The following is a 27,467-nucleotide window of genomic DNA, read 5'->3' on the forward strand; positions in this document are numbered from 1 at the left end:
GTTGGTGGCCTCCTAACTCTGCAATGTTACTTGTTCAACAGGTGGTCTGGGCTGCTACTTCACATGTTTGGAGTATCAGAAACAAGCCTTTCTCTGATTACTGTTATATACTTTTTGCAAGTATTTGCCTTCCAGAGCAAGGGTGGGATGGGGAGTTGGAAAAAAAAAAAAAAAAAAAAAAAAAAAGAAACAAACAACAAGAAACAAACCTGAAGGAACTTTTCAGCTCATAAAGCTTTTATGAGCTGAAAAATGCTTGTGGGGGTGTTGTTTAACAGCGGTTGAGGGGATGCTGGGAACGCAAGTCCTGTCTGTATCAGGAGTAATTTGCACACCTGCATTTTCTGGAGACATTTAAAAGTCTTTACTCAGTGAATATGTTTCAAAGTGCTTGTTGGACCCTGGGACTCACACCAGCTCTGTCTGGTTTCTTGTCCCCTCCAGCTTTGAACAGAATGAAATTGCAGGAACTTGTGCTTTGTAGATGTGGAATTTTATGGAAAGAGGTTGCAAACCTTTGTGTTTCAACATGTAATTCTCTAACATGCATATTTCTGTCTTAGCAGTGTAAGAGGGCACATGAAATTTGAATGAAATGCAGAATGGTAATGACTCATAGTCATAAACCTTAACAAAGAAAGCAGAACAGAGTCTTTTCAGGTCCGTCTTAGGCCTTGTCTTAAAATTCACTTAATCCTGTTGTTTTCACAGTTCCTTCTGGAGGGCTGTCCCAGATCGCCATGGCTCTCGTTAAGTCTGACTCTAATATCTAGCCTGAATTTCTTCTTGGCCAGTTTATACCCATGTTTATTCTTGCCAGCATTGTCTTTAGCTTGAATAGGTCTTTTTTCTTCCTGACACTTATCCCTTGATACTTTTATTTCTCTGTTCAGTTGTAGAGAATAACCATGTCCCCTTTCAGCCTCCATTTCGCTAGCTTCAGAGGGGGGATGCGTGCGTGGGAGAGTGGGAATGTGCTGGGAGCACGCTGGGAGGAAAGACTCTGGCTCTGTCCCGGAGGCTGTGGGTGTCAGGATGGTGCTGTGGCCAGACCAGATGGTGGTGTGGAGGGACAGGAGCAGCCCGGTCTCACAACACCACTTCCAGGCAGCACCTCACTTCCAGTAGAGCCAGCTTAAAAGCATGAAGGCTTGTCTCTGTCTGCACCTGTACCCACACTCTTCCCTTTTAAGTTGTTTTGTTTATGCCCACTGGCAAATGTCTATCTGGACACTGTTCTTTGTAGCGTACGCACATGTGCTACGTGTGATTTTTGGTGTACGTTTCAAAAATTACATGTGTTAGAGAGGCTCCTGCGGAGCGTGAGGAGATTTTGTCTTTTATATGCTGGAATCACCATTTGTTTTTCCTCGAATGAAAAAAGTATGTGCTACTCGATCCTATTGTTTATTCATAGCACCGATTTCAAATCAAAGTTTGTTTTAAGGGGAAGATGCTGTTTTGCTTTCACTGCATTCTGCTGCTTTATGCAGTGACTGATAACACACCCAAGTGGATGTGTGTGAATAGGACTTCCCTGCCCATTCAGCTTTCTTAACAACTGCTGAGCTCTTGGTATCACTGTCATGCATTTAAGAGGAGTTCCAAATTTGCCTAAACATTGCGGTCAGCAGATTTTAATTTTCAGAACTTAATTTTCAAAAACATTTCGACTTGTATGCATTTGGATGTGGTGTTCTGTGGCCACCGTTTATTGGCGGTGTGCAACTAAATTTACCTGAGTTAATTTCTGGTGGGATGTTGGGGCAATAGAAAAAGTGGCCCCACCTGGGCTGAACCAACTTGCCATCTCATTAAATGCAAAAATCTCCTAGTTATTTAATGGAGGGCTGGGCTTGTCTCCTTAATAACTGTAATGTTGTGGCTGACATTACAACTATGGCAGGTGTTGCTCCTCATCAACCCTGGAGAAAGACCATGTTCCCTGCTGGCCTGAGTGCAGTCAATGGACATGGTCTTATTTCAGTGTTTGAATTAGTAACATGGTCTTTCCTGGCCGTGTTTTGTTTTGAGCCCAGGACTTGCCTGTTCAGCTAAGAAAGAAAAACACCCAGTGGTTTTGAAACACATTTCCAAATGAAGCAGGTTTGTCAATGTCCGAGAGCTACTCAAGTCACTTTCATGCCCCGAATGACTGAACTCTGTGTTATTCATAAAACCTGGCATAGTGACAGCCAAGTTCTCATTTTGAGTAGAGTAACTGAAGTGTTAAATGCTAAGTAACACGGCCAGATTCTGATATCATCTTCCCCAGTGTAATTACACCATAGTAATTGCAATGAGGTGATTGAGAGCGGAATTGTTGTGGGGATGTGGGGATGGTAGGTATAAGAATGTCTTTGTAAGGTTTTCAGCTTCTGGTTTGCTCTATAATTAGGTGATTTTTTCTTCAGAACAAATTTGTGTCAGAGGAGCTTAAATGAACATATTTAACCCAAACTGGTAGACTTCTTGCTTAATTAAACCAACTGGAATTTTTCTATGTTAGAATACTCATGTTGTACTGGTGCTGTGGAGGGCTCTTAAAAATAGGTTTGACACCATCACATATAAATTGTATTTGAAATGGAACAGCAATGATGCCCTGTGTGAAAGCAAGCCCAAATAAACAAGTAATTGTAATAAATTCAAGCTTTTTGTACACTGCTCCTTTTCCCAAAACAAAGGGAAAGAAAGAAACCAACCTCATATCCAACAGAGCTGAAAACTGATACTTAGAAACTTTCACAAGAAGCTAAGACTGTGAATTAGTAAGTAGTCTTTAGGCTACTATTGCTGGCTCTTCTTGAAGACTTATTATAGAACAATAATTTCTTTTTTCACATTCCTTTATAGACTTCCGTAGATACAAGGAAATTAAGTACCGTTCAGAGGATGCCTACACATTCCCTGCTGTTTTTGCATTGTTTCCAAGGAAACGTCTCAGATCTAGACATAGGGATTACACATTTCTAGCTTTCTTATAGCTCTTTGTTTATTCATGAGAGAAATGAAGGAATTTTATTCATAGGTACAATGTAGTTTTTCATACTTCTGTTGTGAAGGAGAGGAGTCCTTTCAGAATTTTTGGTTTTTTTACATGTGGAGAAAGTCTTAAGAAGTCTTATTGCAGAAAAGAAGAGCTGTCTTTTACATGGAAATACAGTATGGACTAATTTTTTTGAGGAAAGTGGTTTTCTGTTCCAAGATTTTCTGAAGGTATCCAGATCTTAGTACTTATGGTGAGGATATAATCTTTTTTTATCTCTTTCGAAAAATATTATCTATATTATTTTATTTTACATGAGATGATACATTTGAGACAGTGAAACTCTGAGTAAATATAGGATATTATCCTGGAAATGCAAATAACTTATTTTTATAAGTGGGTCAAAGGCTAAAAATCTTAATAGCAAGTCATTCCCTCAAGATGGGTCACTTGCTAATTAGTCTAAGTATAGCACTTAAAAAATATTTATTGGCTATGTTTTGACTGTAGTTTTCAATGTTCTTTGCACATTTTAGATTTAATGATTGAATTAATCCTTGCCAATCCAGCCAGTCTTTTTCCGTCTCCCTCTTTTTGGAAGTGTTTACATTATATATTTGATCAATAATATACATAATACCCACTGGTGTCTTTCAGGATACTTGTGAATTATTTCATGGCACAAGTCAGGATATGCTCAGCGAGTCTGCTGCATATTTTGTGTTGCCTTTGGGAACACGGAGCGAAAGCTATCGATCTTTCTTTTGTATGGAGTAATTAACTTTTTTTAAAAAACTGCTCAGTGAATTATATTAGTACTTGTCTGACCAGGCCCATTTGCTTAAATGAGAGAACTCAATATAGAAAATTGTATAGAAATTTTTCTTCATTCATGATTAGAGCTGAAATCCCTAAGGAAGTGAAATGCAGTTGGAATTTTGTTCCTGATCAGGAGTAATCTTATCTTCCAGCAGTCCATGCCTGCTTTGGTATTACCTCTGCTGCACTTCATTACTTTTTTGTTACTCAGCATTAGCTTAGAGAGTGCACAAGAAGCATTAATTTTTAACTTTTTTTAACCACAATCTTGGATTTTTCATGTAATACCTCATCAAACAAGAGTTCCATAGTTTCAGTGGGAGGTTTTTGGCATTAGGAATAGAATTTCCACGTATTTGATGTAATTTTTTTTCCAAAATAAAAGCAAAGGATATGCCTATATGTACATAGAGTAGCATCGGGATCTTTTAATAAGATTTTATTGGGGGATTTTTTCCTTTCTTGGAAGTGGTGAGTGAAATGATTCTTGGGTTACTCACGTATCTACTACTCAGGCTTGTAGCGAGTTTCCAGTGACAGTTAAATATTACATATTAAAAGCAAAATTCTTGAGTCCTTTAGAAATGCTGTGTACACTTGGTAGAACAGACAGGCAAAGATAAAGACCACAGGATATATCCTCTGGTGAAATAATAATGGGTTAATGGGTTTGTAATGGTGAGTGAACCTGGAAAAAGCTTTTCAGTGGTCACGGTGTCTTTTGCCTATGTGCAGGTATTCTTTTTTGTTCTTGAAGAAACCAAAGTTAGTGTAAGTTCCTACAAAATTTCTTGAACTAATAATCTGAATAGTAACTAAATTTGATTTAATTTCATGCCACCAGGGAGAAGGGCACTAATGTCCAGCTCATCACAGTTTGGAAGTTACTTAAATGCAATAGGTAGCAAAGACACTGATGGTTGTTTTGCTGTTTGTGGGGGTTGGATGTAGGAGTCCAGCATTGCCCAGCAAGAAACACTGCTGAGCATCGCAATGGCTGTAAGGGATAGCAGTTTAGCACGGTGTTGAGTTGCCAGGACCACCAGATGACCTAAGAGGGAGTAAGCTACCTGTATACTCTACCCTCCATGAAGTAGGAACCCCATGAAAATCAATTAAACTCTGTTATAAATTAAAGTATTTCTACGTCTCCAAAATGTTACTCAAGCATTTCTTTGTTCTTACCTAAATTGGATTATTTGGCTTCTTGGGCTGTATGGTTTTTTTTCCAGTTTATTCTGCCCACATTCTAAGCCTGACAGGTGTGAACTAATTCTGAACCAGTAGCCAAATAGCCATGTCAGTATAGGATGGAGCCTGTGCAAACAGGTTATAGTCTAAAGTCTGTGCCCCTCTGCCATTCTTTTAGTGCTGCACCAAGCTTAACTTACCACAGCTAGGCATCTATTTTCAGCTATAGTTGGTTGAAAACTTTTGTTCTCAAGTATTGCCCAACAAAAATGTCTTTTTCAAAAAACAAGTGTTTCTAAAGCCTAATTAATATTTTGCCAAAACAAATATTCCATTTTTTGCCAAGGAAAAAAAAAGAAACCCTAGATGGAAAAATTCTACTTTAAAACGAAAGATGAAACCATTGTGTGTTTTTATATATGCATGTGATTATGCAGTTAAAAAGAAGCTCATAGTTGTAAGAATTACATGTTCTTTTCTCAGCTCTGAGCAATGAAATGGTTAAATATTTATAGGTATACTGCAGCTTACTCTCAGGTAAATCTTCTCCAGTTATAAGCTTATTCTAGAATATTTGCTGCTTCAGAATTTGGTGCATTCTAAAATATTTGCTGTTCTGCTCTTGTTTCTGCTCTTGGTTCTGTTTCGTGTGCAGTTAACATGTCTGTCAGAGTTCAGGAAAGTGTGAGGATTAAAGGCACCCCAAAAGTTGATCCAGGTAGAAATTATGTATTAAATACTATTTAGTACATAATTTTTTAAAGGCTTTCAAGCACATGGTGCTTCATTCCTTTTCCTAAAATTGTGTCTGAAAGACAGAGTCACACTTGTGTCATTCTTTCTGCAGCACTGGGGTTTTTACACACTTGTGTTGGTTTAACTGAGGATCTCATTTATCCCTAGGCTGCTTTGGATATTCAATACCCAAAGCAATCATGCTTATTAACCTCTGTAGCTAAATTTTAAATTTTTCAACCTTCCTCCCTTCCCCCTCCCCCCCAAGTCAAGGGGTAATGCTAAGAATATTTCATTAAAATTGCAATGATAGAATCCACTCAGTGTCTTCTGAACAATATTTGCAAAGCACAAGACTCAGATATATGTGGAAGAATCTATGTGCCATGTACGTCAATATTTATTTGCATAATCACTCTAATTGCAGGTATTCTAAAACACATATATGAATTTAAGATATTATGAAGATACTGTAGTAATTTGAGTTACTACTGCTATTGCTGTAGTAATCCAAGTCATTTTACACAAGCAGATGGGCAAGGGTGATTTGCCCCACAGTGGACTATTCCAGCAAAACTTTGATCATATTTCAATGAAGAAAACTGAGGCCTACAATGAGATTTGCTATGAGAGAATAAATGTACTTTGCTACATGATATATAGCCCTCAATATCTCCCCAAAAGGAGCAGGGGTGGCAGCCAAATGGTACATCTAATCAACTGTGATTTTGAGTGCTGGCTGCATGACCATGGGCTTGTGCAGACATTAAATTAAAAGTGTGCTTATGAGGTACTTGGAAGATGCCTGGAAAATTTTAGGGGATAAAATGTCAGAAAAACATTATGATAAGTGGCAGTATGTATACATGATCTTCTCCAGATATTTGTAAAAAGAGTATTATGGGGTAGGTCAGGTGGTAGTCATCACCATAGGCGTTTTGGATAGGGAGGATCCTCCTGAAAATGCTGTGTTTGGGTTTTTTCTCTTTTCTTTACCTCCCTCTCTCCCTCCCCCCTTCCCTCCCTTCCTGCCTTCCTTCCTTCTTTCCTTCTTTCCTTCTTTCCTTCTACCCTTCCTTCCTTTCTTCCTTCCTCACTCCCTCCTTCCTTCCTTCCTTGCTTCCTCTCTTTCTTTCTTTTCTAGACAGTCACATATATAAACAGAGCTTGAACCTCAGAATATTTTTCTGAGGGTTTTTTTGCCACATAAAATTCCTTCTTTGGGACAAATGACTGTACTTAAGAAAGTAAAGTTTAGCACCTGTATACCATGTAAACCAACCTTTATTGCTCCTACCTTAGTATGATATCAACCTATTTTTTTCCAGAACTCCCCCATTAAGGAGTACACGATAAGTTTGCTCCTAAAGCCAAATATTGTTGACATTACTGGAGAGAGGGACAGGGGAAGGTATAATCATTTCAGGGCTTTGCACATCTGAGCAGCCATAGGAATAATCAAATGGTGGACATCTGCTTTAAAATTGTAACTATAGTATTTTGACTTTTGCCCCAGGTTTTTGTTGTGATAAGTCCTTTTTGGTTCTTCTGGTAGGGCACAACCTCTTCCCTTGTTAGCAGTGCCAGAACTTCTTGTTCCATCTGTGTAAAAGCAGAAGCATTTGAGGTCGTCCTGGTGTTACATGGCGTAACAAAGGGATGGTGGTGAAGTGGGCTAGGAAAGGGCAAGACACATTGATATCTCACTGTTTCCACCTCAGTCATGGAAGACCACACATGAGATCAAGCCTAAGGTCTTTTTGGTGAGCAGTTGCTTTTGTTCCCAGCCAGTTCTTCTGTTTACCACCTAACCTGATGAGTTGTCCCATGGAGTTGGATTTTTCTGTCCAGACAGACCAGCTAATCCAGATACCGTGTGCCTGCACAGTCTGACTTTTTGCTTTGTTTAGGATTTCAGCTGGAGAAAATGATTTATTGCTTGCCAGTTGTTTAGCTTTGGGTTGTTTAGCCCTGCAGAGTTTTAGAATTGTCTTCTCCGTAGGCAGTAAGTAAAATGTTGTCATTGGAAGGATGCTTGTGTCGGGGACTGCTCAGGAGGAGACACCGCTGGCTGGAGCATCGTTTTGTTAATGACATATTGGAGCAGAGAGGAAGTGGGAGTAGGGGGCCTTAGAATAGTGTACGAAAAATATTCAGTCCTTATCCAAGGAACTGTATCCTGCACTTACTGGGGCTTAGACTCCACACCGCACGGCTGCCATTCTTAACAACTTGACATTTTACTCAATCTGTTTTTTCTTAACAAGTTTACCATTGCGTTGGGGGGGGGAACACAGGAAGCAATGAAGCTGAAGGAAACACCAGAGATTGCCAGAAGGCTTCATGATACCCTTTTATAATAAAACAGTTCCTTTATTTCTGACATGTTTTTTGCATCATCATGTCTATTACTTCAAAATTTGGCAGAGCTGTCTAAGCGCCACCATAGAGGCCAGAGCCCTGTGCAAAACAGATGTCTGCATAGACAACATCCACTTTCCACAGGTGTTTCTGGTCATAGCCAACAACTCTGTTGGGATGGAGCTTGTGGGGAATGGTATAGCTGTAAAAAAGCTGCAGTACAGGAACATACCAGCAATTGATGCTCAGGTTTTCAACAGGGCTGTGTCTTCTGTGGAAGCAGAGAGACCCAAATATGGTAAAGCAGACTGGATAAGTGAATTTGAGTAGGCAAGACTGACCACCCACCTTGAATTACTTTCAACTCCTACCCAGCCAGCTGTGCAGAAATTATTCTTTTCAAACATTTTCTTCCAGAAATTTATTTGAGGAGTTGAGATTTTTATGCACAGTCAATATATATATGATATTTATTTTTTTTTTACTGCTGATGAGATTTATAAAATGCAAACTTCTCTTTTGACTGTCAGAGGGACAACAAAACATACATTTTGATAAAAATTAGAAGGTAAAAAGAAATAAAGCTATTGAAACGTGCCTCTACATCCTTAAGCATTTCTAAAGTGAGCCAAAGTTAACAAAACTTTGGAAATATATTTTCAGCTGGGGAACATTTTTAAGTGAACTAAATAAAACCTTTTGTTTATTTAGACCAAACAGTAATCAAGAACTGGATTTTACTAGACCTCATCATATATACTAGTCATGTTACTGTGAGGTAGAAGGATTAAAAAATCAAAAATTTAATTATTTCTGGACCTTTCTTTACTCTCTTTTACTTAGGTGTGCATAATAGTAGCCATGTTTCTTTAACACCTCAGACCAGTTCCTTGGCAGTATTCCCACCTTTTCCTGACAGGGTAGATAGGGTATGCCTGAAGCACTGTTGCACTTTGACCGTGCTTAGGTAGGTTAATGATATTACAAGATGGCACAAGTTAGAGGAATTACATGTACCGAAGGCTGACACTTGGAATTTTCTTTCAGAAGGAAACGTCTGTATTTCAAAATCTTATTTCTTTTGAAATGAGATGAAAAGAGCAATAAAAAAAAATCTCTTTTCTGTGAAACAAAATGTCCCAAAAGATGTTATCAGAAACTTTTATTTCTGTAAAATTGAAGCTTTCTGTTCCAATTTAAAAGTAACATTTTAAGGAGGAGAACTAAATGCAAACGTTTTGAAAGAAAAAAATTAAGTTGTTTTTTGTGTGGGGGGCCATCTTGTCAGATTGCTTCTTTACTTCTGTATGCTTTTAAAACAAAATATATTCAACGAGACTGACACATTCCTGTGGAATTGGTTGAGTTTTGTTTCACTGGAAGAGTTTCAGCAAGCTGTAGTCATAAAACTGCTTGAATCCACCCAGACTGCAAATCTGGTCCCTGGCAGAGCTGAGGTTTGGGGGAGTCAATATACGACATAAAGCTGTTTGAGTCCTTCCTCATGCTAGATCCTCTCCCAAGCCCAGATATGAGTCCTCACTGGCCTTTCAGAAGGTTTAAGTAAACCATTTGAACCTTTTCTACTTTGGGGACTCCTAGATATTTTCCGGATGAAGTGGAGACACCTGTTGGCTGAATTTAAGTCTGCTGACTGTAGGCTCGCGCTTGGTAGGTCACCTTAACAAACCTTCTAGGACTGTCCCACAAACTTGCAAGGGTTTTGAGACAACAGATTAAAGCCATTAACACAGTGTGCATCTTTACTGAACTATCCTGCGGATTGTCTGTTTGGATCCGCTTTTCGTAGCAGTTTTGGTCTGCTCCAAATTGTATGGAAGTATAAAAGTGAGGAAAATTAAGATTCGTGCACCTGCTTTGGTCCTCATTGCCATCAGCATGCTTTGTGTAGCATATTTTTACAATCTGTTCCTGCAATAAGTCTCAGAATAACTTTTTTTGTATGAGTAAGGATCTGATCAGTGACTGTGGTGAAGCTTGAGACATCTGACTTGAGCTGTCATCTAACAGCCTACCTAAGGTGATGGTCTGTTCTTCTGTGATGAGTTGAACCATTGTGCTGACTGCTAGGTGTTAGGTATTTTACAGATTAGAGATACGGTTTAGTGATGGATTTTGTCAGTGTTAGGTCGATGGTTGGCCTAGATCATCTGAAAGGTCCCTTCCAACCTAGGCAATACTAGGATTCTGTGATTTTGCTTGTCTCCTGGTCCTAGTTCCAGACACCTCTGACCTCGGTCTCAGAGCATCCCATCACATGGAGGTGACGTTTTAGGCTGTTGTCAGGGAGTGAAAGTTTATCATCACGTGTGTGTGATGAGTCTTCTGCAGGAGGTGATGACTGGGGTATTGTGCAACACCAACTGTAGTAAAGAAGACGAGACATATGCAAATAAATGCAGAGTACATATCTGTAGGGAAGAAACAAGGTGACTCAACATGGAAAATGAAATAATTAGCAACTGTTAAATGGTAGAATCTGTTTTCTACTTAATTCCTTATTAATTCTTCTTCAGCTGCTTATCTGAAGGTTTCAGAGAGAGAAAATGCTTTTCACTGCCTGTCTCCTCAAAAATGATCTTGGAAAAGCCTTTTTAGGGTTCTTTGTAGAATACTAAAAGTCTTCTTGAGAAAAAATTCTCAGTAACATAGAGGCAACTTTATATCTGATCCAGTGAAAAATTAACGTTGGTTTAGAACTGATTTTCATTAGAAAGGTTGCAATAGAAATTAATGCCACCCCAATCAGTTGCTCTGTGGTCTTGCATGGTAGCAGTCAAGTCCTCTTGTGGCTAAAAAGCACCCTGTGGCCAGGGGAATTTCCATTTTTTACACATAATTGACTGTTAGTGAGATAGATGCCTATTCCATACAAGTAATTTAAAACATCTCGACATATTTAAAGCATTAAGAATCACTCTAGGCTGCATATGCACTCATCCACCTATCTATTTCATCTCTATTTCAGTGCATGCCTCATAACTTTCCTCAACAGGAGGCTTTACTGATAAATCTTCTTTAGGACACGTTTGGATTGGCAGTCTGAACTGACAGCCCTTGGTTTTATTAATTTTTAGCTACTTGTTTTTACTTTCTTTTTCTTGGAGTCATAGTAACAAAGCTCCTCTTTGAACCACTGCTCTTTTTGCTTGTTTGCCATGATAATGTGTGAACTATTGATAAACAGATGTAGAAGCCTTTCCTTAAGAGGCCTTGTTCTTATAAATAGTCTCAGGTCTATATGTCTTTACCTGCAGCTGGAATGGAGATGAGCACAAGTAGGGGCAACATATGTCAGCTGCATCTAGCCAGTTTAAAACTATTGCAAGTGTTCATGTGTCTGTCCTAAGGGTATAACAAACCAGTTCAACAGATAAGACTTTTCCCTCCTGTATTCGTATTTTATGATAGCACTTAGGTTTTCATCCTAGTGGCTTGCTTTTTCTTAGATGACAAAGTTACATGTTATATGAGCTGTATTGTTGTGTAGATTATTGGCCATCTCTGGGGTTTAAGAGAATTTTTCAGAGCTGCTAACCCTGAACATTGGCAACTTGCTTGTTAACACTGAATAATCAAAGCTCTAGAAAGGAGAAGAAATTCTAATTAAAAAAATAATTCAATTGTATTCTTTACTATTTTCTTAAAAGCTGGTTGGTTTTTGTTTTTTTTTTTCTTGGATAAATAACAAAACAAAACCACTTAATATTTAATGAAAGAGCCTCCTGAAAGTTTATTATTGGAATATCATACCTTTAGCTAAGGTTCTTTTATGTGGATCTTTGTGGCGTGTGAGATCTTGAAAAAGCTAACAAAGTAAAAGCGAGGTCTGATAGAGATCTTTGCGTATGTAAGAATTTGTATATGTCTTCTAGGTGAATTTGGAACAGATGTTGTTCATTAAATTTATTACCTACCATAAATGATTTAGCGTGAGCTAGTAATTTGAGGGACTCCCAGGTGTGCACTGCTACAAAAATAATACACTGGTCAGAACTTGTTAGTCATGGTACCCTCCTACAAATTGCAGCCTATCCAGTCCCATCCAGGGTTTATAATTTTCTTTTTTAATGTACAGTTATGTGCAAAAGCATGCTATGTGCTTTGTGCGCACAATCCCAACAGCTGTGTATGAAATCATAATTAATCCTTATGCCACATTAGTCTATATACCCAGTTATTTATACATATTCCTTCTTAAGCTGTGGACGCAGCACAAGCCACCTTTCTTGCCCGTGCGTATTTCTATATGTAGTTCTCTTGTTCTGTATGTTGCTGCAGTAGTTTTATAGTGAATTTACTGAGAATCAGAAATGCTCAAAGCTCCCTAGCAGCTTTAACTTGCCATTCCCCTTTCAGTTATTGAATTCCTAGGTATTTTTTGCATTCACAGTTTTGAATAGAAGATGTACAATTCTGTATTGATTTGAGCTTCTGCTTTTATAAAAATATGATTCCTTGGTATAATGAGTAGACTTGCTGTTTGCTAAAATCTATGGATTCTGACAGTGACTTTATTAGTCAGGTGTGGACGTGCTTTTCCACATCATATTGCAAATCTTGAACTAAACTAAATTCTTGTTTTTCTGCTTGAACAAAAATTGAAAAGGAAATCTGGGAAGAGTCAAATAAATAGCTGCAGAAGCTATATTTTTCTGTGGCATTGGGCAGCCTCTGTAAAACCTACTGGAGGAAGGAAGAGGGACAAATTCTCTCTTTACAAGCGTTGCATGAAAGAACTCTCAACAAGTGCATGTGAGGGAGTTGAGGAGTTTCAATTCTGTAGTCATCTCATAGAGCTGTCATAGTGCAATGATGCTGGGCTTCAATGGAGCAATATAGAACACCCAGGCAGAAATGAGGCTAAAAAAACCCATTTTTTTTTTGTTGCACAAGGAATGCTGAGCTTAGTGCCATACAAACTGAGTATTTGAGTGGAAATACACAATGCTGAAGGTGATTTATTCTCCGTAAGGCTGGCATGGATCTTAATTTTTCTCAAGTTGTTTAAAAATTAGATCAAAAACCTCAGATTCAGGGAATTTTATTACATGTTCTTTGTAAAACAGACCTGAAGCTGCCATTTACTCTTCAGCTGGAGGTTTAGCAAAATAAAGGTTCAGTAATACTTCGTGAGTTTAGTTGTAAATACAACGTGAGATATTAGAACATTAATTCTCGATAGAGTTGCAATGACCTTTCCAAGACCCACGTTGCAGTCAATTTTCACACTCAAAACACCCTAAGCCAAAGAATCACAAGCCTTTCACAGGGCTCTGTGTCAGGGCGATGTGATTTAATACATTCTTTTCCCGAATGATCACCTGATAACTGTATCTCTGAGGCCTCAGTAGTCATAGAGGTTAAATGGCGTTCATTATGCAGGGGATTTACTTCAAACTAATGAAATACTTTACCTGTCAGGTCCTCATTTTTTATGTCTTGCAAATAGTTTTAATGAGGAAGATTTACTTAAAAATTGGTCTCTGTCATGTAGTGGGTATGCCAGAATACCTGCAAATGCTCTTTGGTGAGCAATCCTTGCCGACAGCGCTATAAGACAGGAGTCCTGTATCTTGGTTTGGATCCTCTACCAGCAGATGCAAAGGTCCATGGGCAGTTTATACCAGCAAACAATAGTTTTGCTTTGGATGAAACGGTTATAAACATAGACTTGAAAGAAAGAAATATTCATTCAAGATTTCAGTGCAAAATTTCCAGCTCCATGTCAGTTGGCCAAGACTGAAATTTGGCTTTTTTGAGTCTGTTGTGTCCTCTGTTTGTTGTGGTTAGTCTTCCCCAATGAGGGTAGCACCTGTTGCCTGGAATAGAAGATTTTAAGTAATGTTAATGCTGAGGGAGTGCCTTTAAATGTTGTCTATGGCATTTGGGACCATAAATCCTAGAGGAATTCACCAGGGCTTCAGGAGCTAAAACCTTGTCTACTTAGAACTTCCTACCTTCCTTCCTTCCTCTCTTTTATCTGCTTGGCCCCCTAGAAAAAAAAATGAGATGTTTACAATCTGTGGGAATGTGTAAAAAATTCAAAGTAAGCAGAAGAAAATAACTGGACTTTACCTATGTTACTGTCTGTATGGTGATTGATTTACGAATCTGGGATATTTTTTCTTCTTTTCTTCTTAAGGATTTATAATGCTACATGCAGCAACTTTGTAAAGTGAGACTTTATTGGCTGACCCAGGGTTGAAGTGTAAAGAATGGAGTGAATGATGTAGTTTGTATGGTGTTATTATTTTGCATTACTCTATACTGAGAATAAATGGAATTGCAGAGGCATATTCTGTATGTCCTATGTTATTTTAGGCTTTGCCTTGCTTAGCTTTGTCTAAGTTCAGTTTTTGATGAAGCTTAGCTGGTGTCTTAAACCTGTGGAAGCTGTTGCAGCTGGTTGGGACCAGAGTCTTTTGATCTAAAAGTGATTTTCATCTTCTCTATTTCTTATCTCTGCTGAACAGTGTAGGATCCATTAGTCCAGCTGCGGGTTTGGGACTAAAAATGCATAGCAAACAACAGTATCACACAATGTGTTCAACACACACAAAGGCTTCAATGGAAAAGTCAAACACTGTGGCAGCATTTAACTTTGTGCCAGTAGAAGAACAGACTGAATTTACTGTTTCATTTTGAATTTCTTTGTTGTGTTTTTTTTTTTTTCTCTCCAATGGATTGCTTGTACTTCATATGTCTACTATAACGCGCAACCGTCACTGTCACTTAGGGATTATGAAAAGCTCTCTTTGTTTTTGCAGATCATCCGGTGAATGAATTTTTGGATCTGTTCAGTCGCCATATGCTTCCTCATGCAATAGATGAACCCCACATTGATGCAGAATCAGCTCAGACTGAACCCTGTACTTCAGACTCTGTGCAGGATTCGTCTGAATATATTATATTGGATCCTTTCTTTCCAAACATTATAGAGTTTGAAGAATCAGAGGAAGACTGTGAAAATACTACTGATGTTACAACTCCTCCAGCTTTGCAGTTCATCAATGGAAAGCAACAAGTTACTAGTGCACCTAAGAGCACAAAAGCTGAGGAAGCGAGAAGTGATCAAATTGAAAGCGTTGCACATTCAAAAAATGTGACCTTTTCTCAAATCAATGAAACAAACTCATTTATAATACCTGAAACTGAAGCTTCTGGTACCATGCAACCAAACAAAGCTGGAGAAGTAATAGGGGTGTTTGAAGTTACACAACCGACAGCAGATGTTGCAATGTTAGAACCTGTTTATAGTGGTGAGTCAGAAGTTGCCACAACAGACAAATCAATAGCCATTACTTCTTCATATGAGCAGTCTCTCCAAAGAAATAAAGAAACCGTAACATGGCATGGAACTGAGAGTTCTACTAAAGATACAAAAAACGTGCTTTTGATTACTAGCGAATCTTCTGGAGATGGCTCCACTGAATCAGATTTATCCAGTTCTGTCTTCCCAGAAATTGTGACAATGTCAAGAAAGAAAGATGATGAAAAAAATTCTGATATAATTTCTGATGCATTTACTGTGGAAAGTTCTGCTGTAACTGCCTCTCTGGATGCAGTTTTTACTACTGCTACAGTAGGCATAGGTACGAAAGACCTTATCCCAGAAAAGGTGACCCCTGCTCCAGGAGATCATTATAAATCAACTATTAAACTTAATGCACATTTCCCTGATGAAATGCTTCTGGAAAGCAGCCATACAGAAAAGCCTGAGATGAGTGCTTCTTCTTTTATAGTTCTAGAAGGCTCTGGAGATGTGGAAGAGGGCCTCACTATAACTTCAGCCATGACAACAGAAGCAGCAGTAACAGAAACACTTCCAGTACAAGATAGTTCTTTGGGCTCTGGCACAGTACTGCCAACAGAAATGCCTGTAACGGCTTTGGGAATCACCTCTGCTTTGCCCAGAGGAATAAACAGTCTTTATTCTGCTTTTGATCAAAGTTCTACAGTAACCGTTGCCACCAATTCGGTGTCTGAGTTTATGACAGAAAAAGTAGTTGACAGCTCTCTTGTAACTGAAAAGAAAATTGAAGATGAAAAGGAAGTACAGACCACTGTTTATTCAAGTCTGGAAAATTCAGCTACTGCTGCAGGGGGAAATTTGGATTTGAGTGAACTTGGAAGCACTACGAGTGAAGTCAGACCTGTAAGTCAGGAGCCTACTCTGCTCAGAGAAACAGTACCGGTAACAGATACCATAAGTTCTGAAATCAAAAAGGTCACCACCATTCCTTTCTTGAGAGAGAAGAAGTTTTTTATAAATGAAGGATCAGCAGAAGAACCAGCAGACATATTTTCAGGGGGTCCCACAAGAAAAGTGGTAAGTACTGACTCCCCGTTTATTGATCCAGGTTCTGGAGACGTAGACGTTGTCATTGAGTCTGCTAGTTTGACTTCAGTACCATTAAGGCCTGTCACTGAAACACAAACAGAAAAGCATGAAGGAAACATTTACAGCACAGCTAATGCTTCACTGAAGAATGCAACAACAGAATATGAAGAACAGGCAAGAACAGTTGAATCAGTAGTATCAGTTTCAAGTACTGGGTCAGATGGCTTGACAGAGGAATCTGGAGTAACAAGTCAGATGTCTCAGGAAGAATTTGGTACGGGAAACCTGGAAGAACAAAACCAGGAAACAGAACCAACTTACACGGCTCCTTCTGAAGTAACATCTAGTCCTGGTTCTAGAAAAGAGATAATATCTCATGTTGCAAAAGGAGTTAAAACTGAAGATTTAGAAACAGGTGAGGTCATATCACCAACGGAATCAATGCTTAGTAACAACCCTCAAGACATCATGGTGACACACGGTACTGACAGTATCAAAGCAGTAGCTGAATCAACAGAAAGCAAAAATTCAAAAGTTAGTTCTTCAACTGTCTCATTAGGCAAGATTCTCCTGATTGAGCATGGCTCTGGAGAGGAATTCAAAGGTGACAGCAGCAGCACAAAACTAATGTCTAATGGACCTACTGAAGAAATACTTGGAAATCATTTCTCATTTAGAGATCAAGGATCTGGAGAAGCAGACACATTCATTGAATCGTTTGAAAAAACAGCAGTTTCACCCACAGGGAGACTGGAAACACAAGAAAAGTATGACAAAGAAGTTGGCAGCACACCAGCTGTGGATCATGCCTTCACTACTGAACCTTATGAACTAGTCACAAGTACTGAACATGAAGTAACCACAATGGGAACTGTAACTGACATAAGAATGGAAGAGAAAACAATTGAAGTGACAGAGAGAGCTTTTACCACCGAACTTCCTTTGGTGGAAGATATACATTCTGGGGAAGACAGGCCAAGGGAAATTTCACCAAAAGCTATAGAATCTTCTGAAGAAACAACAATAGACTCGTTCTTTAAAAGTACACAGGCTAACCATGAACATCTGGGATTCTTAAATGTTCCAACTATCAGCCCATATTCAGAAGAAAAGAAATTTGAAACTGAATCTGTGAAAAAAATACTTTTGCCATTTAATGATGACAGAGTAACTGAGTCTGTAAAGATTGAAAGGAAATACTTAAGCTCCCCAGTTACAGATACAGAGCAAGAGGAGGAGTTTGTACAAAACATTTTCCCTACAAAAAATATTCCCAGATCACTCCTGACACCTAAAGAAGAAAAGCTAGCAAATAGTGAGCTCATCAGTGATCCATTATTTTCAGGACAAGGATCAGGAGATGACCTTTCTGTTACTCCTTCTGTAGTGCCATTGGCTGTCAAAGAAATCATGAGTACTTCAAGTCCTCAGACTTCTCATCCTGCAAATGTGGGACCCAACCTTTCAACTGGCAAGACACAAGACTTTGAAAGAGGAAGCACTCATTCAAACGCTGAAGTTAATGAAGAAGCTGTAAGTGCTGTAACTGAGCTGCTGTCAGAAATGGAAGACCAGCTCCCCAGCTCCACAATCACCAGTTCTCCAGCTTTAGCAGAAGAGAGTTCCAAGAACTTCAGCTCTAAAGAAGTTAAAGACACGACACCTTATTTTGTTGTGATTGAAGAAACTCACAATAAAGAAACTAACTATAGGAGGGGACAAAATGAAACTGACAGGACAACAGCTACTTCTAAATCTGTTTCTCAAGAGGAAACTTCACATTTCTTGATTAAAGACGGCGTAACTTCTGTTTCTGTAATACTGAATGGAAATCCTGATCTTGAAACAGAACAATCACTTGCAACTTCATCAACAAAGTTGCCAGGCGGAATATTGTCTGAAAGCTCTGGAGAAGGATCTGGCTGGGTTAGCGTTTTGGATTCATCCTCTCCTGATATGTTTACTCATTTGTCAGTACCTCCTGTGTCAAAAGTGGAACTAAATGCTTCATCTATTGTTCCTGGGGAAGTTTATTCTGAAGTTACGACAACAGAGGCAACGATAGATAGATCACAGACTCTGATCACAGGACTATCATCCCTTTTTACAGAAGAAAAAGAGATTGTGGCAAATCCGTCTGCTGTTCAACCTAAGACAGCTACATCAGAAGAACTAACAAGTGATACTGGGATATACGAGAAAATTATTCCCATGATTGATGACAAAAGAAGTGTTATACTGAATGTTTCTGTTTATGGTGATATTACACTAATTGAAGAACGACTTCAAATCCCATCAGAAGAAACAACTATTATAGACATGGACCATTCAAAATCAATGCCTGAAGATATAATAAGTGTGCAGACAATGCCAAATCCTGTCTTACAATCAACATATGGCGGTGATGATAGCATGATCGCTGAAGGGGAGAAATACAATTCAACACCTAACTTTTCCATAACCAAAGAGAAGACACTTGGATCTGGTGACAGTCTATCTGTGACTACTTCCAGCCAGCCAACTGGTGAATCAGTAACAGCTGAGCACAGACCAAAATCCGATGACAAAGATTTGGGTTCAGGGAATGCCATGAAGTTTGCAACAGAAACCCTCATCACGACCAAAATCTCTGAATTGGGCATTTTCTTCCCTACAGTACCATCGCTGGCAAGCCCTCATGTGCCTCATGGGTCTAAACCTATGGTATCAAGTACAACAGAAGACACCTATGAGCTGAATACTTCAGCAAACAACCAAGTAATAGCAGAACAAAGTGAAGCAATCCCTGTCTCTGGCTTTTCTGGAATGGGCCAAGAAGAACTGGACGATAAGAAGCCTGTGGTTCCTTCTTTTACACCAGTTTTAGCTTTGACAACTGACGTGCTGGATGTAAGTACGGCTACCCCACAGCATACATCCCACATCTCGACTGTATCATCTAGCAAGAATGAAGAAAAGCATCCTACAGTATACACAAAATCAGCATCAGCAGAATATGAAGAAACAGATTCAGTAAACTTCTATTCTACTCCTAAATCCTCAGTAACTGTTCAGTTAGTTAATGGAGTATCTGAGTACCCTGAGGTAGTCATTCCTAGTACATCATCCTCAAAGGATTCCAATCAGTCCAATCATGCATCAGAAGGAACCTTCAAAGAGGTTAGTTCGGATATTGCGGCAACATACAAACCACCTACTACAGACCTCCTTGACAGAACAGAGTCTTCTTTGCTGGAGTTTTCTCCCAAGCCTATTTCAGAAAGCACAACTACTGAAAGCACAACTACTCACTTTAATAGATTTCTAACAGACAGGACAGAGGAGACAGAAAACTCTGTAACTGATACGGCTGCTGAGGAAGAAGCTACTGTTTCTGGAGATTCTCCATCAATACATGTCTTGCCTACTGCTTTTCTGAATTTTGGAGAAAAAGCAAGCACAGATATTCCAAAAATTAGCACAATAAAAGTTGAAGCTTCCTCAGGCAGAGCGAACAACCCCCATCAAGAAGGTGACAGGAGTACTGAGAGAGAGATCCCATGGCTTTTTTCCACACCTGTTTCAGATTCACGCAATAGTGTTGAACGTGAACTACTTAAACCTGCCCAGGAAGCAGTTACAATGGTAGCTTCATCTTCACAACCTTTGGATAGAAACTTGGAAACACAATCAGCTTTGTTTGGTCGAGAGGGGATCACGACAATTTCTTCTAACATTGCAACAAACAACCCTGCCCCTGGAAACAGTCCATATCAAAATGAGCCATCAACGATAAGCTCTGAGGGACCAAATGCTATTGAACTTGTAACTTCATCATTTTCCCTTCCGGAAGTCACTAATGGATCAGATTTCCTGATTGGCACCAGTGTGGGTTCAGTTGAAGGCACAGCAGTGCAAATTCCAGGTAACTCCCAAATATGATCACTGTCGTATATGTCTGTTGTGATACTTGTAAATGTGTGTCTTAACTCTGATGAGAGGTATGACAATCAGCACCGTGTGAAATAACAACAGAACTCGTGAGCCTCAGGCTTTGAAATCTGCATGATTATAACCCCTGGAAAGTGAAGGAGCAAGGGGGGGACGGAAACTCAGGCTCAGCGACTTTTCCTGAGTGTTTGCGTCGTGGAGCTCTGGATCAAACTTGAGGTGACCGGCCAGTTCTAAAAGACAGGAAGGTAACATCGACTGTGGTAGAGAAATCAGCTTAATTATTTAATTTTCCAATTTCCAACAGATAATTTTGTCTGATAGCTGCTCTGTGTTAGCACAATGATAATACTTATAGCTTTATAGGTAGGGTTGTTTCATAACATCTTGACTTAGAAAGCAGAGCTAGTAAGCGTTTTAGGGTCTGAATTTTCTACAAAAATCAACGTCTCTTAACCTACAAGATAACTTCCCAGACAAGAGAAAACCGAGACTTCACTTTTTCAGCCTGTCTCTATCTTTAACTGGTTGATACAGTGTCTGTCTCATGTATTACAGATCTTTTTGTTAGATGTCATTTGCCACATTATTTTGTTTTATATAGTGGTTATTGGGCACCATTTCACCAAACACATAGACGATGCAGGTAGGATCAGTATGAGTAGTGTCACTTTGTACTTTATCCAGGTATAGTTGAGGAAAGATCTGAACTGGCTTAATTTTGTAGGGTTTTCTATTATTTTCCCTCAAGTAATCCAGGTGGCTGTCAATTTGAAAATTTTACTGGGAAAATATCCAGTCTGTAGGAAGACAAGAAGACAGTAAACACACAATAAACATTTTTAGGTGCTTAACATAGCCCTAGATTTGGGACTTTTAAGTGAAGCAGTCCTAAAGCAAGCACCTGTTTTATGGGTATGATCAGATTTTTTCAAAGCCTCCAAGGAGAGATGCCTCCCACTTAATTACAATCCTACACGTTTGTAGACAGGATTTTCTTCTGGAGGCTTTCAAGTGAACCTTCTGCTTTCCAGTGATAGAGAACTTGCTACTTTAAGAAGACATTGAATGTCTGACTTGCAAGGGCAAAATAGATGTTATTTATCTTTTACTTCATAAACCACAGTCAGATTGTTTTGGAAAAATATAACCAAAAGTCTAAACTTTTCTCATGTCTCTGAATTAACTTAGGTTATAGAACTCTCTTGCCCATTTTGTAAGGTTTCACAGCCATGGCTTTCTTCTTGTGTCCCAGAAGGACTGTCTTCATGATTTTCCTCTAACTCTGAGAAGCTAATACTTAGGATTGGTTATCTTGTGCGTCTTATTTGTGTAAATGATTGATCCCAGGCATTAAATCAAATGCAAATGCCTAGGTGTCTAAACTCAGTTGAAATAAACATCACTAGAAGTCATAAAGCTCTGCAAGAGAAAGCTATTTAAATGTTAACTCCCATAACAACCGAGGATTTCACAGCAGGTAAGCTTTTATTTTAATGTTCAGTTCAGTTACAAATATATACAGTATGTTGATTTGTATTTTAGAAATATGTTTTTAAGAAAGACAAGTGGGAAATATGCATGTATGAAAACATCCTTTCAAAGAGATAAGATAAGACTTTGTGGGCATTGACTGATTAAATATAACAAAGTGAAACAACAGCAGCCAGCCAGTATGTTCTGTGTACCCAATCATTCTACATAAACTAACCCTGTTCAAAAAAAAAAAAAAGCATTTTCCATTCATTTTGCATATCTTTAACTCTTTTCAGCTATAATTAATTGTCATGCCATGCAAACTAAATCCTCAATAGAATATCATGACTACCAAATGCAGTAAAAATTGCTATAAAAAATGTAATTCTGAAAATTATTATACTGGTTTATAGTAAATGTTGTTGTTAAAGTTGCAAATAGTGATGCCTGAAAATAAGCTTTACTATATTACAAAACTATCTTATTCTTAGAAGCCTATTATGATAATAGAGTTTCTGTAACTATGGTAAAGCCTGCAGCATCAATGCAGAAATGAAGAAAGAATTCTTCTTCCAAAAAATCAAAAAGATGCCAGTTCCGTGAGACTACAGAGTCAGTTTTCTTTTTCTACTTGTCTAACAGGCCAAGATCCATGCAAAAGCAATCCCTGCCTTAATGGTGGTACCTGCTACCCACGGGGTTCATTTTACATCTGTACATGTTTGCCAGGTTTCAACGGCGAGCAGTGTGAACTAGGTAAGCTGATGCCATCCAGATACTGATTAAGTATAAAGTTTTCACACATGAGATCTGAAGAACTGCTGATTTTTGAAGTTGAAGAATACATAGATATTTGGAAAAATTTTTCAGTGAGGTCTTACTTAAGATGAGAACAACAAAATGAAGGAGGTCCACTTACCTTTTCTCTCTCCCCATAAAGTACACAGGTGTGTAAAGATACAAACATAAGAGAATTATAAATGAACTACATTCATAACAACTAGAATTCATAACACTGAATACATAAATACATCAAAGAAAACCAAAGAAACATTAATATTTGGGATAGTTCTTAAGAGCTTTGTGTTTATTGGAGAGGGTCGTAAAATAAACTAGTCCCAAATGTGACTGGGAAGCTGATCACTGAATGTCAGCTTGATATTTTTTCAAAGAAATTGTAAATATGATATAATAATATGCATTTTTGGTATAAATTAGTACTTTGGTAACTCTTCTAGCTGAGGATCACTTCAAGCTGCCAGTAACATCTGTGTTTACCTGCTATGATCAGTCAAGAGACTCACCAGTACAGAATAACCAGCTTTTACTTCCAAACAGCAAGCCAGAGTGTGATAAAAGTGGCATTTTGGCTGTTTAGCACAGAGCTGGTTTAGGCTTTTAAAAAGTCGCAAGTTTCATTCCCTAAAAAATACTATGGATTTGCCTGTTGCACACTTACCTGCAAATTTTTAAGGAAAAAAACTCACACAATTTTGCTAAAATGAATTCAACTCATCATATATAGCTTGGGACAACAAAAACCAACCCCGCTCAAAGGCTGGTGTCAGTGCAGTATAACTGTCAGGATTACCCTGGTTCTGTTTGTGTTCTGCAAGACACTACATGATAAACAGAACAACTTATCTGCTTTCCTAGCTCATGTTGATGAGTTTTCTAATTCCCTAATGTGTTGTTGCTGGTAGATATCAAGTTTTAGATGTTGCATCTCATATCTTCTTTGGCAAGGAACATGGCTTCCCTGATTGCAAACTGGGCATCAGAGATAATAATTTTTGCGCTTTTTTTTCAGATTATAAAAGAAAAATTTGCCCACTTCTTGTCTCCTAGAACTCTTAAAGGTTTATTAACAAATTGGAGTTGGACATCCATGGGCAGTCACCATATAGAAATATGTTCTGTGGCTCTTAAGAAAGTAAACCTCACCATTTTTAGCCCTGGATTCAGCAGTATTCTGGATAGAAGGCTTAAAATGTTGATTTAAGATTCAGGGATATTCTTCTTAAAAGGCATAAAATGTTGACTTGAGAGCTTTCCAAAATGACTGGAACAAATAAGACCTAGCATAAAATTTGAACAGAATTATTTTTTTTTAGATAAAAATATTTTTAGAAAAGCCTTTCACACAATGCAGCAATTATTCTTGGGATTGCACAACTGTTCATTGGTTTGCAGATACGTTTAACCTCTCTAGCAGCAGTTCACTTTGGACTAAGATGTTTGCAAAATCCGCATTGAAGTTTAAGCTGTGATAGTTTCAGAGGGACAGTGCTCCTTAGAAAATGCCGTGTGATCTTTATAAAGATGAGTACTAGCTTATAACCTGTGCAAATAACGTGCACAAAGTAATTATATTAAATGAACTAGTGCTTCAATCTAAAAGGTGAAGACAAGGTATTTTAGCAGCCAAAGGAGCGGGGGAGAGAAATGTTATTTGCTTACTGTAGAGCCACAGATTTAGCAGGACATCTGTGCATGACTACAAATTTTACTACCTGACTGGTCATTTAGTGAAGTTATCTTTATGATGTTTTCTCCTTATCTTGATAAGACGAGGAAGAATTGAGAAATACAAAGCAATTTGGTGCCAGGTCATGCTGCCTTGCAAACTGAAATGAGATGGTATATGATGAGATTTCCAATATTTGAGATTCAAGAAGATATTTGAGGTCATTAGTACTTGAAGAGAATTTTCTGTGCTGTGGTCACACACTCAAGTAAAATTTTCCACCAGTATAGGAAAATATTACACACTGCACAGTACCACTTCTTTCTCAGCTACGCGATGAGGAATTGAAGGTCTAGATTTTAGAAATTAACTCAGGATTCAGAGTGCAGGATATAAAATTGTGGATTAGTAATGTCACATTTCCTGAGGTAACTACTTCTTGGCTTGTGATTGAAGAAAAAGGAAGGTTGTGCATATTGAGACCAGTTCTCATGCAAATAAATCGGTCACTTGGATCTTTCGCAATACTTCATTCTTCTGAATTGAACTGGTCCTACTAATAAGTATGACTAAGGCTGAAGAACATTTCCCTTCTAGAAGATGGGCGGATTATAAAAACACTTTTATCTTTATGTTGTAGATGTCGATGAATGCCAGTCTAACCCATGCCGGAATGGAGCCACGTGTATAGACGGCCTCAATACCTTTACTTGCTTGTGTCTGCCAAGCTATATAGGTGCTCTCTGTGAACAAGGTAAAGTGTTTTCTTTAATTTGTAGTGATTGGAGTCATCTGTTCTCATTTCAATAGCCTTCTGGAGTAACTAGGCAAAGTCTCCTGAAAAAGAGAGGATGGAAGAAACTGTCAAAATCTGTGGGAAGTCATCAGTTATGAGGAAAAATTATAATTTTTGAGTATGATAGACTCTCATGATTTGTGGCTTCTTCCAAAAAAAGTTTGGGAAAATTTTTTTTAAAACTTTTTGTTTAAGGTTATGTCTGCACTGTCTTTTGTAGATGGATGAGAGCAAAGTGTATCCACATGCTAACCTGATTGGAAGTCACATTACTGCTGTACTGAATATAAACTGATATATTAGGCAGTTTCAGTGTCAAAATAACATCAGTTGTACAGCTTTCAGGTAGCTCCAAGGCTTGCAATCTACTGGAAAGACACATAACGAGTCTCTCTCATTATTGTAGTGATGCTTATGGAATAATGACTGAGAACAGAGTTACTCTCTGACAGAGCTTCTGTCTTAAAAAATTATATACAGTGTAAAAGACATATTAGAACCCATTGCTTCCAACAAGCATCACTGGAAAGTAGGACTAGTCTAATGAATATGCCAGATTATATGTCCATCCCCTGGGTACTGTAGCCTTGACAACTTTGTGCCAGAATTTTCAAATTGATTTGTTCTGTTATTGTTTTAGGAAAAGTAGGCGCAGGATGACAATTACAAGGATGTTGTAAAAGGCTTTCTAAACTGGACAACTGAAATCAGATTAAACATCCAATTCTCTGTAATTGTTAAAACATTGCCTGCAAGAAATCCCACTGTACTTACAAGGAATAGTTACAGTGCAAGATGCCTACTCAATATGTGCATGTAGGAGGGGGATTAGGGCAGCAAAATCTGTTCTGTCAGCAAAATTAATGAAAGCATTTCCATGGGAAAAATAAATGGTTTTTTAAAGTGTACTTTCTGAAGATTATGAAAATATGTTTCTCTTTTTCTTCAGCTGAATGGTTTTGGTCACAGGTGAATGAACTAGACTTTTGGATTTGTTTAATTAATACTGTGTATTTTCATGTTTGTTACTGATCTTCAGTGAAAAGCAGTTTGCAAACTCTTCCAGCTTAATCTACAGAGATTTGTTTGTTAGAGCCAAAAACTCTCAAAGCTGATCAGCTAGGGCACTTTTCACTGTTTAAATTTTTCAGTAGTCTGGCTAAGCTTGTAATTTGAAAGGGCTTTCTCCAAAATTATAAATTGACAGTGTTTTCACAACAAAAGAAATAAATGTTCTCACTCCTTTCCTCCTCCCCTTCATTCCAGCAAATCCATAGTAGCGAGTGCCTCTGAGTACCGTGGAAGCTTTAAGCTGCTTTTTATGACCAACCTGAGAGCGCATTTTAGGTGGTTAATGGGAACATTTCCTAGTTTGTCAATCAGAACCAGAGCCCTGCTCACTCAGCTTTGGAATTTAAATTTCCTCCACTTAAAGTCCTGTAGTGGTTTGGGACTTGGGAAAAGCATTTAGTGCCAAATTTCCACTCCACCAGACAAAATAAAACCGTGTTGGCGATTCAGACACGGTTGTCTGGCAAGCAGGCTTTATTTCAAGGCACCAGTCCTGACCTCACTAGATTTAAAGACCAGCCAGAACGACAGAATGCGTACCTTGGTGCCACAGGAAAGGTGGAGTTGAACACACCAAGATTATATTTCATTACTCCTTTTTTTTTTTTTCCCTCCAATATATACTGTTCATTTTAGAAACCTTCAAAAAAAGTCAAGCTGAAGGGCTTTCTTAGGCACAGTGCTGAGTATTTAAAATGTTATGGCAGGGAATGGAAGCAGCGAGCTGAAAATGTCTCTGGACATGAAGCTTAAAGTAGGAGACAACTCCACCGTGTCCTGGGCCCACGATGCTGGTGTGGTATAGAAAAAGCATAGAGCTCAGAATTCCACCTGTGAGACTTTTCTAGACTAAGGGATCTTCAGCTGATGTATTACTCCTGTGTTAGCATTAGGAGGGGATGTGACCAGAGGAACAGCACAGCTGGACGTCAGGGAGCTCCAGCAGGTGGTAGAAGTTAGAGGAGCCTTCAGGGTGATCTAACCTAGGGTGAGGGAAATCAATCCCGAGACTCAGTCAGCTGTAATTGGCTCCCTGACAGCCTTTTTTTCTTGCCAGGTGGAAGCAGTTCAGCAGACGATCTGAGCCCAGGAACTTCTTCCTGAAGAGAACTAACTTTGTCTGATGTTAGAAATAGAGCAGCTGAGGGTGTTTCCTTTTTAAACCAGATTGGTAGACCAGTAAGACAGCATTGCTTCTGGGTCAGACTAGATTAAAAGCGAATAGAGAACCTCTGTTAGATACCTTCTTTCGCCCACCACATGTGTC

General features: G+C 38.6%; 1 protein-coding gene across 2 annotated transcripts in view; it reads left to right on the top strand.

Annotated features, from left to right (window-relative positions):
- The window catches only part of VCAN (versican), a 117,085-nt gene that overhangs the window by 63,779 nt on the left and 25,839 nt on the right, over positions 1-27,467 (top strand). The window contains exons 8-10 of one of the 2 annotated variants that reach the window (XM_014960516.1): positions 14,887-20,364; positions 22,509-22,622; positions 24,974-25,087. In XM_014960516.1, coding sequence (XP_014816002.1) covers positions 14,887-20,364; positions 22,509-22,622; positions 24,974-25,087 — 5,706 coding nt within the window. The remainder of the gene's footprint in view (positions 1-14,886; positions 20,365-22,508; positions 22,623-24,973; positions 25,088-27,467) is intronic. The other variant, XM_014960517.1, reaches the window with a different exon arrangement.

The sequence above is a fragment of the Calidris pugnax genome, unplaced genomic scaffold, assembly GCF_001431845.1.
Source record: "Calidris pugnax isolate Ruff unplaced genomic scaffold, ASM143184v1 scaffold326, whole genome shotgun sequence".
Classification (NCBI taxonomy): domain Eukaryota; kingdom Metazoa; phylum Chordata; class Aves; order Charadriiformes; family Scolopacidae; genus Calidris; species Calidris pugnax.